Here is a 15021-nt window from a genome sequence, read left to right as displayed (position 1 = left end):
TCTGTACTTTGGTCACTTACTGGGATGACCTTGTTCTTTCTCACCATACTCACTGTACATTCTAATGAGGAGTGCTCAAATGTTTGCTTGTGGGGCATATGTGCTCCTGTATGTGTGACCACACCCACGCTACACTCCTCTCCTTCTTCAGTAACAAAAAGGGTCAATCAACTGTTAACATGTTTAATGTCTAAAATGAAAGAAATGAGAACTAAAGTGACCATGGATAAAAATGATAGTGAGAGTTATACAGCAGTGTCCTGTAGCGAGTGACCCGGATCTAGGACACTGCTGCATCACTGTCACTTAACTGCCACACTCCTGCTATAATGGTCTGGCCCATGATGTTGTAGCAGGGGACCACTGTCTTGATAAGTGACAATGGTGATGTTGAGGATGAAATGTCCATGGCCACGAATGCAAGGTTGTTAAACAGATGACTGAATGTAATCCTGTGATGGAGTAATCCTCAAATTGATGTTTGCTGGATATTGGTGATAGTGATAGTAGCAATAGTTGAGATGATTGAGGTACAGCGATAATGTGATAGGCCTCCTCTGCAAGAATAACTTGCAGTAAGTTGCCGTTTAGCAAATAGACAGTAACAGAACAGTGACTCTTTGGGATACTCTAAAACAAAATTACTAGGGTTATCACCTCTCCAGTGACAGGAGCACAGGCATTCACTTCTTAGAACCATGTTCCTTAGCAGTAAGCCTTAAACTAGGGGAATTTTTAACTGTTGTTGTAGCTTTAAAAGTTCTTTAGCAATTTTTATTTAATAAGGAACAAAAATAAAAAAGTGTAAAGTATGGCGTAGCTTTTGATGGGTGTGTGAGTAATGAGTTACCATGTAATGCTGTCCTCTATTGCAATGACAAGTGTGCAAAGGTTGCACGTAGACGATATAGGATCTCCAAAGCAATCATGTAATAGCTTTAACAACCACTGTTCTAAGCAAAACGAAATAAACTATTCTTTATCTTCCCCACCTGCACACAAGTCACAAAGAATACTTGATGCCACTTTTTCATTTTCAACGTGCAGGGTCTGAGGGAAAACTGGCAGTTGCTGATCAGAAAGTGAGTGTTCTTCAGGGCATTGGAAACCTGTTCTATAACACAGTCAGTGGTACCTCCTCACTGCAGGAACTAGCAACCAAAGTGACAGAACTCTTCCTGCCTACACTTCAGCAAGAGGGTGAGCATTCAAAAATAATTGAGTGGGGTTTTGTGAGATCTTTGCCATATTTTTCTTGTCTTTCAGGGTCATTCTGTACTAGTCCTTAGTTATTATGTTATGATAGATGCACTTTTATCTACTTTGACAGCCTTTTCATTTATTGTCGTGTGTCTTAATTTTTATGTCAAATCTCTTTTAGAGAATGATTTTTGTGAAAGTGTTGTGTAAATTTCATGATTTGTCTGTCAGTACATGAAGGAACACTGGTACATGCCCTGGCCATGATGTCACTATGGTGCAGCAAGTTTTACACCCATGTGCCAGACAAATTGATCCAGTGGTTTGAGGTGAGCTACATTCTTCATGGAAAAAGAGGGTCACTTTTTATGGTTTCCTTACACATAGTGTGAGCACACATACCCATCACCACCCTTACATTTTCACTGCATGAGCAATATGCTTATGGAACTAATTGTATAAATGTGTTCAATATGTTAAAGGTAGAGTTAAAAGAAAAGAGAGTGTTGGGCTCCCTACTAACTGCATAGATGTTTGTTTAGTATGTTAATGGTACAGTTAAAGGAAAGGAGAGGGCTGTCTCCCTACTTTGCTATACCAAGACAGTAAACCATTTCACTGTCTCTGCAGCTGGTCTATGAGACTCATTCACTGTTGTCTTTCTGTCCAGTATTGGTAGAGTTTTAGAGAGAAATAATAATTTTTGTTGCACTACAATGTGTACTAGAGTAAATCTTTCTATATCTTTTGCTTATCATTTCATTGACATTGGCATCTTGATGAACACCTTTTACAGAAAGGCCTGACGCTGAAGACATCTACCTCTGCAGTTCGCAGTGCTTACTTCCTTTGCATGAATGCCTGTTTCCATGGTAAGAAACTGCTGAACTTGTGCTAGTTTATCTATTGACTGTCTTTTACTGGGATGCAGACTTTTTGGTGATTTATCAGTCATCTTTTGTTGGGATAGCATATGCACTTTATGTTTTTGGCAACACCTTTAGTGTAAGTATGAAATTTCTATTGCTTTTACAGTCTGTTGGTTTGGTGTGTGCTTAGACAGTACAGCAGAGTATTTTGCACCTGTGCAGGTGACACACTGCTGCAGGCATCCCGTGTATTGCCTCTCTTGCTGCAGACCGTTGAGAAGACCAGCAAGATGCCTGGCCAGTCACAGTTGGTGACTGAGATGCTATCAGCTTCACGAATACTAGTCAGGCTTGCTTCAGTTGATATTGATGCAGGTTGGCATGAACCATTTTTATTATTCACACTTTTATTTAACTCTGTCTGGTTGGAATTTTTGTCATTGATTTTTCACCCACTTCTCGTTGTCCTAAAGGTCTGAAATTTTCAACAGCGACAATACAATACTAAATCATTTCCAGTAGTCCACAAATAGTAAAATAATTGTACAATTTTGTACAAGAACTTATATGTTGAATCAGGGGAGATAGCTATAGTTTACTCGTCCTAGAGCAGCAGTTACCTAAGCAGACGACAAAGAATCAAATGTAAGAGGAGGAAAGGAACAGAAGAAGACTAAGATGGATGTGTCTTCTCACAGTTTCTGTTTAGATTTAATATTCGTAGCATGTATGTAGTTCATATTGAATTACAGAAGGGAATAAATTCATAAAGTAAAATGAAATAAATCAAAAAGACTAAAAAGTTTACAATAAAATAAGTATAAAATAATTTTTTTAAACACACTTTTGTACTTTTTCTTCTTGTTCCTATTTGCCCCCAGTGGAGCATAGGGCCGCACACTTTTGTACTAAAAAGGATAAAATAATTTTTTTCTTGCATCTCAGGGTTTTCTTTAATAATATAAGTTAAAATATAGCAGTGTAAGGGGCACTCTTAGAAACATTGAAATAAAACAAAAGATATTTTCAAAAGTGCACCTCAGACTTTCGTATTTTAAGTTATATGTATTAAAACACCAGAGACCTAATGAAAAAAAATTAAATTGACCCTTTTTAGTACATTTCAAATGAATTTTTTTAACTTATTTTGTTATGAAGACTGTTTAGGAACATTCTTTGAAGCATGTTTCTAAGCATGTTCATCATGCAGTTTTATTTTATTTTTATTTTTTTTTTAAAGACGGGGATTTTTCACATAGTATTTCAGTTCTTTAATGGAAGTTTTGTTTCTCTTATGGCAGAGTCCAAGCTGGGCCCATTTTGGAGTATGGTGGTCGATAACAGCAAGCAGTGGATTGTCAGTGAAAAGTTTCTCACCTCTGCTACCTGCGAAAGTGAGTTGCTAAGATGGTCATCAGTCTTTGAACACATGATAAAGCCATTCAGTATCATTTTACATCCGTTATATCAAAAGTGTGTAGATAAGCTTTACATGGCAGGTTTTGTAAGTCCAAGATCAATGTCAATGAGCTTGTGGGGTAATGCCATAAATCAGAAATGCATGTGGTGGGCTAAATAGTTGAGCTATACAGCAAAGTAGCAAAGAACATAAAGGGTCTGCATGTGTTATTCTGTGAAACACTGAGCAAGTGTATATCCTTGCATGGGTAAAGAGACAGCATTAGAACCTGAAGGCATGCACACTAACTGGTTCAATTAGTTCTGTTTGGTACATAACCAAGAGAAGATGAGGACTAAATTAAGACAGTCACTGTGTCTGAAAACAAAACAGTTTATACAGAACACCAAGAACTGAGGACTGAGCAATAAGGGTGCAATGCAGAATGTGTTAATCAAAAGTAGTCATGTTTAATGTCTTAGTAAGAGCAATCACAACTACTTTGATTAGTGAAAGAAGAGCAGACAATCTATACAGTATTTTAAAAAAAGAAAATCATAGATACAACAGAGAGAGAGAGAGAGAAATGTACATCAGCTGCCCACCAGACCTCAATGAAAGGGAAGACATTTTAGAGTGAATTTCACAAATAGCCTGGTTAGTCAAATAAGAGGGGGATGAGACTGAATCAAAACTTAATAGGCTGGCAGATTTACCTTTAGATACCAAGTTAAGACTTCTGGTGGAGATGAGCAGTAAGGAAAATTTCATCTTAGTAATTAAAAAAAAATGTCTTCAATTATTTTGATTTTATCAAGATATTTTGTATCATGATAATCTCTCATCAGATATCATTTAGCGCTTGAATTGTTAAGTGCCAGTATTTGTGTACATTCAGAAATTCATCCTCATTGAATTAATTTTACAATCGATCTCCGCTATCTATATGTTTTATGTGATTCTGTGTTCTGTTTGTGACTGATTTGAATCTGTTGATGCTTGGTCTTTGCTTATCAGATTTCCTCTTTTTGTGTGGTACCATTGCAAGAGTTAGGGAAGGTAAGATAGTGGAAAAAAGGGGATGGCACAATCTTCACAAAAGGCTGACCCTAAGATAAATGGAATTGTAAACACCTAACTCCCAAATGACCATACAGTCACAAAATTATCTTGACCTCTCAAGATAGCATCACTTCGTGGGATACAAGAGGTTAGCATAGCAGGAAATATCTACGTTCACGGCTTGAAAGAGGACATTAATTCTGACCACCAGGCATTAGATGAACAGAATGAAAGCAGGTTGAGTTTACTCAAGACCTCACATCCACGGTCTCTGTTCCAGCTTTGTGCAGCCTGGTTTCTTTAGTGGAGCGACTTGTTGTCGACTTTCCTCATAAGATGACAGAAGTGATCTTGCGGCCATACTATCGAGCTCTCATCTTCTGCCTTACACATCGTTCATGGACTGTTCGTAGCCATGCGCTGTCAACAACACGCAGGCTCTTATCCCTTCTAGGAGGAGCTCAGATTTCACTCTCTCTTGTTTCTGAATTCAAATCTGTTCTTGAAACGCAAAACGTGAGTTGCAGTTTATGCTTTTTTGTATTAAGACTGGCATGCATTTTATCTATTAAATCTATTTTTGGTTTTCAAACAAAAAAGTAACCAAAAAGTAATAAAAACTCTTTCAAAAAAGTACAAAATTATTAACTCTCGTTTGCTTTTGCACATATTTCATGAATAGATAGTAATTATAATTTTACTGTGCCTTTTGTTATTTTTACCTTTTAAGTAATTGCTTGTTACTTAATTCAAGCTGTTATATGAGTCCATTGTTTTTCCATCATCCTGTCAGCTGTCAGACCTAAGACTGCAAATGGAAAAAGATGATGAGGGGAAAGGCAATGAAGAGTCCAAAGTTATCAATCCCAAGATTCTCTGCAAGGCCTTGCTGTCTGTGTGCTCGGTGGAAAAGGTTGATAAACAGAATGCTGAGGCGATTGCCATGGCCACACTTTTGCCAGCACATCATCCTTATTTAGGTAACTATAAAGTCATAAATAAAAAGCATTCCTGCATCACTTTCTTTCTGTAGGGACATTGTGTGCCTAAAAGAAACATATTTTCAGTGTAACTTTGTAGCATTGTGTTCAATAAACTGAAAATACACATCTTTACCAAAAATGCATGTTAATTTTTCCTATATATTTTGTATCCGCAGATGTGAGTGTCTTCATAGCTACAGCTCTATTGCATGGATTCTTCTGTATTGATTTGAGTTAAATGCTGATTCTTTTGGAAATGGGTGAACAGCTTATAAAACTTGTAAGGCTCTATCATAGTGTTTCCATTTTAGCTCTTTAGTGTGCTTAATATTTGAGACAGCTTTTGACTGATAACAGCATCTGACTATTTTTTGCTTTCATCACCAGTTTACAGCGACCAGGACATGTGGGTAGAAATACTGCAAAAGCTCAATCTGGACCCAGGCTATTTTGTAGAGAAGCATGCCACCCAATGTCTGACATTTGCCAAAACTGCCCAGATGCTAGCTCCAGTAAGTTTTTGTTGTATGTTACATTTCTTTTATCACTGTTGCGTTGTTGGTTAACATATTGTAAATTTCATTCTATTGACCGCACCTGTATATAAGCCGCACCCACTAAATTAAAAAAAAAAACTACTTTTTTCACAAATAAGCTGGACTGGTTTATAAGCCGCAAATATATACAACTTGAAAGCTGCATCGTATGCATTTCGGCTTGTTTTCAGCATGATGAGAGTGTGTTCTTCAGCAACTGATCTGAATGCTTCAGTTGTTTGCGGCTTTGATTTAAAAATGTGAACAGTTAACACTGTCACAACATTAACAGTTAACAAAGTAACATAGAGCTCATAAAAAATTCATTAGAATTTGAGAAGTCCGCAAACAAGCCGCATCTGTGTTTAAGCCTCAGGGTCAAGCTTATAGTCTGAAATTTATGGTAATCTAATTGCTGGCTCTGACATTTTACTGGTATATTAAAAATTTTAATTATTTATGAGTACATTTTTATCGATTATTCAGATAGATTATCAACAATCTGTGGATGTTTATCATGCAGTTATTCTCACTTCCATGATTTATCTTATAAGTATTGTTATTAAGATTTTTTAAAAACAATACTTCAAAGTTGTATCAAAGTACAAACAAAATACTGCAGAGACTGGGCTGCCCAGCATCTGCTACTTTTTATTTGACTGCCCCTTATATATATATGCAAATCTTGGTTGCAGAATGTGGAGAAAGCTATCATGACGCTGTGCAGAATACATGCTGAATCAACTGTGGGCCCTCTTATTGACTATGTGGCCAGCCTGATCAGTAACACAGGCCTTGATCAGGTCACGAAAGATGAGTATGGCATCTTCCTCACGCCCGAAGGGGAGCTGTATGATCACACCATCATTGAGAAGTAAGGCCAGCTTGCTTTGAGAACAGAAATTTGCAGAGCTGTGTTGATAATAAAAGGGAACTCTTTAGCTCGAGACATGCTTTGGTTTTTGTTTTTTTTTTTTACTGGGTTTGGGTGTTGATCATTTAGACCACAAAGAGTAAAAAAAAATTTTTTTAATGCAGTAGCTTGTCTTTACATGTGCTGCCCACTTTTCTGTCATTCTATCCATGTGTATATACATATGTTGTTTATCAGATGGTCATTTAGCTGCACAACAGCTCATTTGTTTATTCTAGAGTTGCAAACAGCATCTACGGTTTTGTGGCAGAACATAAGAAAGGAATAAGTAAAATGTATTTTCTTTTCATTGAAATTTAGTGCAATGAAGTCAACCACCAAAGAACAGAATGTTAAGAGGGAGAACAAACTGTACTCCTATGCGGAACAAATGGCAGAGTTAGAGCTGAGAAAGGTAAGTCTTTATCTGCTGGAGAAGGTAAATTGTCCACCACACAGTAGATTATGTCTGTAATACACTCAAGATATTGATGCAACACACGACTTGCAGGGTCAAGGTAACAGCTTAAGTTGTATGAGAAGTATGGTTTTAATGCTCCCATTTTGTTGGTCACTCAAAGACAATCCTTGTTTAGGAAATTGAGCATAAAAGGGGGAAGAAGGTGGAAGAAATGCCTAAACTGTCCAAGAAACAGGAGGAACTTCTGGCAGCTCAGCGCCTGCGAGAATCAGAAACCAGGCAACGACTCACTGAGGTTATATTCAAATCTCACATGAATAACACTTAAAATAGATGAGGCTATTCATGAAAGAGTTACTCTCTTGCATTGTTTTAACATTTTCTTCAGTTATAAGAGTTCAACGTAAAATAACTGACATATTAAAGCATGCTGTCAGATCTAAAAAGGAATTGATTTAAATGTTTTACAGCTAACATAATACTGTTGTACAGTAATGTGAGAGTTGAGAATTGTAATGCTAAATTGACAATGTCCAGATGTTTAGTTTGCTCATGGTGTGATACTGATATGGTTTTGCACTTGCTTGTAATATGCATGAACAAAAATAATGATATACATACACGTGTGTGGGTGTGTGCATACATACACATCAATGTTTGCATGCTTACCACAGATGTACAACCGCCTTTGCTGTGGCTGCAGTCTGCTGGATGCAGCTCTGTTGGGAAACCCCATGGCTTGTCGTCTCCACATGAATGCCATTTGCAATCTTCTTGTTCCACTGCTTGCCTCTCCTTTGGCAGGGCCTCGTGCCAGCCAAGTCTTCTTACGACTTGGCGAGGCAGCCTTTGATGACAAACAGCTTGGTAAGTTTGTGTTAAAGAAAAATTCATTTAAAAACTCCTCCTAAAATGTAACTTACTATTTTCCATTATCTATATTTACTGTCACAGTCCCACTTGCACCCTCTGTCCCTACTCACAAATTTAAATACAGTGTAATTACAGGGTTTATGGGTTATTGTTTTGTGTTCAGTGAATTTGATTGTAAAAATGCTTATATCATTACTTATATAGCTTCATGCCATCTAGAGTTTTTCTTTTAGGATGGTCTTTTAAATGTTATGGGATGTGTGTCCAAAAAAGATGTTGTTAACATATTATGAGAAAGGTAGTCCCATGGTCATGTGAGAGTGTATTAGAGACCACAGCACCCCAGTTATCTTGGGGCTAGCGTTTGGTGAGGGTGGTGCCTATCTCCTCTCCCTTGCTGCATTACCTTCCACAACTCTCTGCAGTGCTAGGCACCAATCCCATGGTCATGTCGGCAGGGGGAAGTGCGTTTAATCCCATGATTGTGTCAGCAGAGGAAACTACACTTGATCCCATGGTTGTCAGTAGGGGGAAATGCACTTGATCCCATGGTTGTGTCAGTAGGGGGAAGTGCGCTTGATCCGATGGTTATTGAGCCAGCTAGTGTTTGTGCATTTGGATTCAGATGCGAACCACTAGGCTGTCCGCTTCCCCATGATGAAGGGAAGTTGCATTCTTTGTTGAATGTTGGCTTCAAACCTGGTTTGCATAAGATGACTGTTTGGTTCAAGCCTGCAAAGTTTAGGATGGAGTGGGGGTATTGTATTCAGAATTAGTGGTATTCCCCTGAGCAGCTGGTTCTGAACTGCATGCTTTTGGCATCAAGAACAATATCATTTCCTTTTGCCCAGGAACGTTAGTCAGCAACGTGACACTACGACTGCTGGAGCCAGTCTGCAGCACACCCAGCCAGTGGAGTGAAGAGCCATTGGCCGAGCAGGCTACGAGGACTCTTCATTTACTTCTCACCTGCACCAATGTTGACCCAGAAAACCCTGACCTCTTTCCTGCTCCAACTGTTGGGTTTTTGTACTATTTCTTGGCCTCCATCCTGAAAACTGGGGGAAAGGTATATTACTCATAGATTACTTCTTTACTGAGGTAATTTATAGATTAAAATTAGGGTTGTGAAACAGACTGAAGAAAGGTTTGAAGAAGATTAAATCTTTGTTGTCTCATGACCTTTGACATCATATAGAGAGAATAAAAAACTGTTTGTCCAGTGGCCTTTGACTTCACATGTGCAGGTAGTTGGAGGAGATAGCACAGTTTGTTCAGAAGTTCTTGAGTTTGTGAGACTGCATGCCACCATGAGGAGGAGCTCGGATAAAGAAGACAACATATCAGAGGTAAAAAAAAAAATACCCCAAAAAACTGAGATGTTTGGTTCAGTAAAATCACAAATACTCTTATTGCTATTTTTTAGTTCTCTGGAAGGAAAATAGCAAAAGATTCCTGTTTGAGTTATGATAGTTATTCAAACTTTTTTTGCGCAGATGGATCCAGACCTGCTCCCAAGGCAGAAGCTGATTGTACTGTGCTTGAATGTCATCGGCACCATGGAGATGGGCTTACAACAAGGAGCCTTGGCAGCATTGTCAGAACTCGCCAGGTGTGCCAATGGTGATGAATGTGCCACCACAGTGACCAACGAGGAAATTTTTGAGCTTCTCAAAGCTCTGGAATCTCCTTGCATGGCAGTCCGAGAGGCAGCTCTGCAGGTGAGCTTGGGATCAAGTGTTAGCAGTCAATCAAGGTCACTTGATGTGGTTTGTCATGGTAAAAACGCTTTTTTTTTTTCACTCATTATGATTAAAGCAGCCTGCAGAGAAGTATTCCTGTGCTTTTGCAGTGCCTCCAAGAGCTGCATGAAGTCCTTCCTGGAATGGATGAGGACTTTACTATGTGGATTCAAATTGCTAAACGAGTTTGGATTGCTTGTCATGATGTAGATGAAACCATCCAGAGCCTGGCAAAATCGTAAGTTGCTTTAATTGCATATCTTCATACAACACAGTTTCATACAACATGACTTGTTTTACATTATTTATTTTGTTTTTATTGCGCAAAGAGCATTCTTATGAATGGATACCTGTGCATTATAAATAATCATCATCATCATCATCATCTTTTGGTATCAGATGATAAAACTGTATTCTTGTGGATGTGGTGGACGATAGAATTGTGGCATGTGCAAGATGTCCAGGCTATGACCTAGATGAAATCTCTTGGTGCGAGTTAAAAATAATTTCACAACTGTCATGTATCTGAGTGATTTTGAATGTCATTGTGAGTGATTTCGAGCGTCATTCTAAATGAGGTATCAGCTCAGAAACAAGTATCAGTCCTCTTTTGTTGGTTGTCAAAAATATTCTGACAGCAGATTTCAAGGAAGTATTTGAGCCATCTTCTGCATTTGTTACTCATACAGTACAGCCACTTTATTTTGTGTTTAGCCTGCGAGCTGACCTTGAGATGGAAGAGGCCCACTCAGAACTGAGTGGAATGATCATCGAGGACGTCAGCCATGATGTGGATATTATTCGGCGAGCAGCAGGAGGTGCTCTGGCTGAAGCATTGACAAAACATCCTGACCAGGTGCCGGTTGTCTTGACGCAGCTGCTTGACCTGTATAACCAGCAGAACTATGTGAGTTTTGACTGCAGGCTAAGACCTTTCCTAAAATGCAACTTTTCAAAGTTTATTTTTAGTTTCCTCTCTATATAAAGTGAAATTTTTGTTGTTGTTTGTGTATAAATATATTTTTAGAGAGAAGGCTTGTTGGCTTCATGTGATGTTACCATGCCATATTCATGTGCAAAAAATCACTATTTAAAAATAAAAAGAATTTTATAAAGGGTGCTTAAAATGTTTTGAAGCAATTAAAATTTTAAAAATCCTGCTGTATAGGAAAGGGAGACAATGGAATAAAAGTAAAGATATATAAGAAAAGTAAATAAGATGCAGGTAATGCATGGGCAGAAAATAAAATCACATTCCTGTGCTTTTCACTGTCCCAGCTGCCTCCTGTACAACTAGACCCACTAGGGCGCAAGATAGAGGAACAATCCCCTGACCAGTGGACATCTAGATCAGGTGTTGCTCTGGCCCTAGCTGATTTGGCTCCACTGTTGCCTCAGGACCAGATCCGACCTCTGTTTGATTTCTTCGTTCCAACAGCTTTGGGTGATCGATCACCAGAAGTACGCTCCCATATGCGTGATGCTGCCCTTGCGACAATTAATTCTCATGGCAAGGTAAAAACGTTGAATCACCCATCTGTGATTTCCCCTTTTCTCACTGAAAGAAGTGTTAAAGAGGTTAAAGGCTGTACATACTCGGTAGTTACATCCCTAAACCACTGCCTTAACACAACACAAACACACTGGTGTTTTGTAGCTGATGATGTGTGAATGGTTAATGCTAGAAGGAAGGTAAATTCTGCTTTAAAAACTAAATCAATTCTCTTCAAGTTACTTATGACAGGATATTCAGTCTTCAGCAAATGTAATTCCTTTGTGGTGAAGCAAGCTAATTATGTCTAGGCAGTGTGTTATATTTTTGTGACATAAAATTATTTAGGTTTTTTTTTTATGTGCAAGATGTGGCAATATTTGGTAGACATTTTGCCTGAAAGGGAAGTGATCACTGAGTTAAAAATGTCTTTGGTTAATTTTTATGACTCAAAAAATTGTTAATTCGCTTATATTTATGGTCTGCATGTCTTCCATTAAAAAAAAAAATCTTAAAATTACACTTTTATGCATTTCAAGTTGAATACGTAGATTTAGCAATAGACTCACTTATTCATTATTCCTGCAGTTGACAACAATCCCAATCATCAAAAGAATTATGTTGAATTTCCGAGTAAAATGTACAGTTTGCACTATTATTAGATTGATATGAATACATGCAAATCATCTGGCAAACTCTCCTCTCGTGACTAGTTTTGAAAAGTCAACTTTTGGTTCATTTTGTCTTTTTAGGAGAATGTCAACATGCTCCTACCAGTGTTTGAAAACTTCCTTGCAACTGCACCAGACACAGCCAGCAATGACACCGTGCGGCAGAGCATTGTTATCCTCATGGGAAACCTTGCCAAGCATCTTGACCCAGACAACCCTAAAGTCCGACCAATCGTTGCTCAGCTGATCTCTGCACTTTCAACTCCCTCTCAAGAGGTCAGAGCTAAGCCTTAGACACTCGTGTGCAAGGCAGAAGGCATGCATGTAGCCAGTTTGATAACTTGTCTGCCCTGTGTAGTACAATGTGCCCAGCTTTTAAATGGATACTTGGAGATGGAAAGGCACTGAAGAAGAAGTGGACACTGCTTGCATGGAAAAGCTGGGCCCTGAGAATAGTGGATTTTTTTAACCTACCTTCCCAGTGTAGTAAAGGTTATGTGACTGTAATTGTCTGTGGACCATGTATTCATATTACATAACAATGTCCCATTGAAGCAGAGTTTCTTTGTTTCTTCATTGACTTTTACCAGACAGCATGATTATGGAAGGTGCATGGCTTTCTTTGCATGTTAACCATGTGAAATTTTCTTCCCAGGTTGTAAGCTTCTAGCCTGAAGGCAGCAATTAATTTTTTTTTTTTTTTTTCATGCAGGTTCAGGAAGCAGTTGCTAATTGCTTACCACCATTAGTGCCGTCCATCAAGCAAGGTGCACCTGAACTGGTGCAGCGACTGCTGATGTTGCTGCTGGAGTCGGACAACTTTGGTGAGCGTAAAGGTGCAGCTTATGGCCTGGCTGGCCTGGTCAAGGGCATGGGCATTCTGGCCTTAAAGCAGCAGCAGGTCATGGACACGCTCACCAATGCAATTCAGGACAAGAAGAGTCCCCGCAAAAGAGAAGGTGTGTGCCAGCATGCACTGTGCAGCTATTATTGTTGTCCTATTAAAATGTAGGATTTTAGCTTGTATGATATTTACTCCCTTCTCATAAAATAATAATAAATGCAAAATTTGTAAAGCACATACACTCCTAAGGAGCATGCTCTTGGTGCTTAAAAACAAGAACAAAACTTGGATGGCATATGAGGGACAGGAAAACAAACAGATAACACATGAACTGTAAAAGAATAAACAACTGTACTAAATGAAGAATAAAGTCAAATACAGAAAACACAAAGAGGAACCAAATAGCAAGAACATTTATGCTCTCCTCTGTATTAAGAAGTGTTGGTATGTGTTGGGGTGGGGGGAGGGTTAAAAAAAGTTAATGCCACTAATGAGACCTTGCTGTTTTCTATGTTAACAAATAAAGAAGTGGGGGCAGATCTTGATGACTTAATTTACTGAAAATTTTGTGATGCAAAGGAATGATAGACCATACATTTTTATAGCTGTTTACTATGTAATACAAATATTTTTCATTCAGGAGCCTTGCTAGCATTCGAGATGCTGTGCAATATGCTGGGTCGTCTGTTTGAGCCTTACATTGTGCATATCATCCAGCATTTATTGCTGTGCTTTGGTGATGGTAACCAGTATGTCCGAGAGGTGAGACATGCATGTCATCATTTTGTTTTGCTTCAGAGCCTGTTCATTTCCGATCTAATGATGTTTGTGCACATTTGATTTGCTTTGCCTGTTCACATACATTTTCCTTTCCATATCTTTCCTATAGGCAAATGCTTTTATGTGATAAAATAAAAAATGTATTATGGTTTTATGTAGATTTTAAGATTTTAATTAGATCTAATTGATTAACTCCAATCAGTTTTAATTACATTTTATATTATTATTTTAATTTATACTTATGGGTATTTACCTGACTGTGTTTACCTGCAGGCAGCGGATGAATGTGCCAAAGCTGTGATGCGGAACTTAAGTGCACATGGTGTCAAACTTGTGTTGCCTTCTCTGCTTCGTGGACTTGAGGAAGACTCATGGAGGACAAAGGCTGGTTAGTCTTGAAGTCTTTTCACTTTGAATCACAGAAAATTGGTCAGCTCACTGTCAGGAACCAGATATTTGAAATGTTTCAAGTGGCAAGAAAATGTCACTGGAAGAATGATTTTAGGATATTGGGATTTAATTAACCATTTAATCTAGTTCAAAGTCATTGCTATCATCATAGCTTTGCCTCATGAAGCAAGGAACGATTATAAGGATTTCCACTTTTCTTGGGTAGATGTCAAAGAAGTAACAGCATCATGTAGTTAAGATGTCGAAGAAGTTAGCAGCATAATGTATTAAAGTAGATGCCAAAGGCAGAATCACAGCTTTGCTTGTGTAACATCTGTTGCTGCTTGAATGTGGTGCCCCAGACATTGCATGCAAGAAGAGTGTTTACAGAAATATCATACTTTGCCAGATGCAGACAGTTAAAATTTGTCAAAGGCAGAGTAGATTTTTATTTCTCCTGTATAGTCCAGTGGGCAGTTTTTGTTTGACTTTACCAGATGACGTGACCATAGGAGATAAAGGGTTAATGAAGGAGAATTTATTATCAAAATGTTAGATTAATAGAGTGTAAAATGAAGTCATTGAGGGAGGAAGCATTCATGATTACAATCCTTGATCAACACAGGATCAGTGGAGCTGCTGGGAGCCATGGCATTTTGTGCACCAAAGCAGTTGTCAGCATGTCTTCCCAGCATTGTACCCAAACTGACAGAGGTGCTGACAGACTCTCATGTCAAGGTGCAGCATGCAGGATCCCAGGCACTGCAACAGATTGGATCTGTTATTAGGAACCCTGAGATACAAGGTGACACAGTTTGTGATACAAACCAGTTATAGTTAGTACGT

The 15021-nt window shown here is 38.5% G+C and overlaps 1 protein-coding gene across 1 annotated transcript in view; it reads left to right on the top strand.

Annotated features, from left to right (window-relative positions):
* Positions 1–15021, top strand: part of LOC112562164 (eIF-2-alpha kinase activator GCN1-like) — a 34403-nt gene that overhangs the window by 6646 nt on the left and 12736 nt on the right. Inside the window, exons 11-33 of the mRNA XM_025235227.1 lie at positions 1048–1200; positions 1432–1529; positions 1997–2072; positions 2292–2444; positions 3371–3463; positions 4811–5046; positions 5324–5510; positions 5901–6025; positions 6745–6923; positions 7284–7377; positions 7559–7678; positions 8058–8250; positions 9108–9325; positions 9504–9605; positions 9753–9977; positions 10109–10236; positions 10713–10905; positions 11277–11513; positions 12243–12437; positions 12874–13120; positions 13646–13767; positions 14059–14173; positions 14801–14980. Of these exons, the coding sequence (XP_025091012.1) occupies positions 1048–1200; positions 1432–1529; positions 1997–2072; positions 2292–2444; positions 3371–3463; positions 4811–5046; positions 5324–5510; positions 5901–6025; positions 6745–6923; positions 7284–7377; positions 7559–7678; positions 8058–8250; positions 9108–9325; positions 9504–9605; positions 9753–9977; positions 10109–10236; positions 10713–10905; positions 11277–11513; positions 12243–12437; positions 12874–13120; positions 13646–13767; positions 14059–14173; positions 14801–14980 (3669 nt within the window). The remainder of the gene's footprint in view (positions 1–1047; positions 1201–1431; positions 1530–1996; positions 2073–2291; positions 2445–3370; positions 3464–4810; positions 5047–5323; positions 5511–5900; positions 6026–6744; positions 6924–7283; positions 7378–7558; positions 7679–8057; positions 8251–9107; positions 9326–9503; positions 9606–9752; positions 9978–10108; positions 10237–10712; positions 10906–11276; positions 11514–12242; positions 12438–12873; positions 13121–13645; positions 13768–14058; positions 14174–14800; positions 14981–15021) is intronic.

The sequence above is a fragment of the Pomacea canaliculata genome, linkage group LG4 (assembly GCF_003073045.1).
Source record: "Pomacea canaliculata isolate SZHN2017 linkage group LG4, ASM307304v1, whole genome shotgun sequence".
Classification (NCBI taxonomy): domain Eukaryota; kingdom Metazoa; phylum Mollusca; class Gastropoda; order Architaenioglossa; family Ampullariidae; genus Pomacea; species Pomacea canaliculata.
The sequence above is the reverse complement of the archived record's forward strand: the minus strand, read 5'-3'. Positions and strand labels throughout refer to the sequence as shown.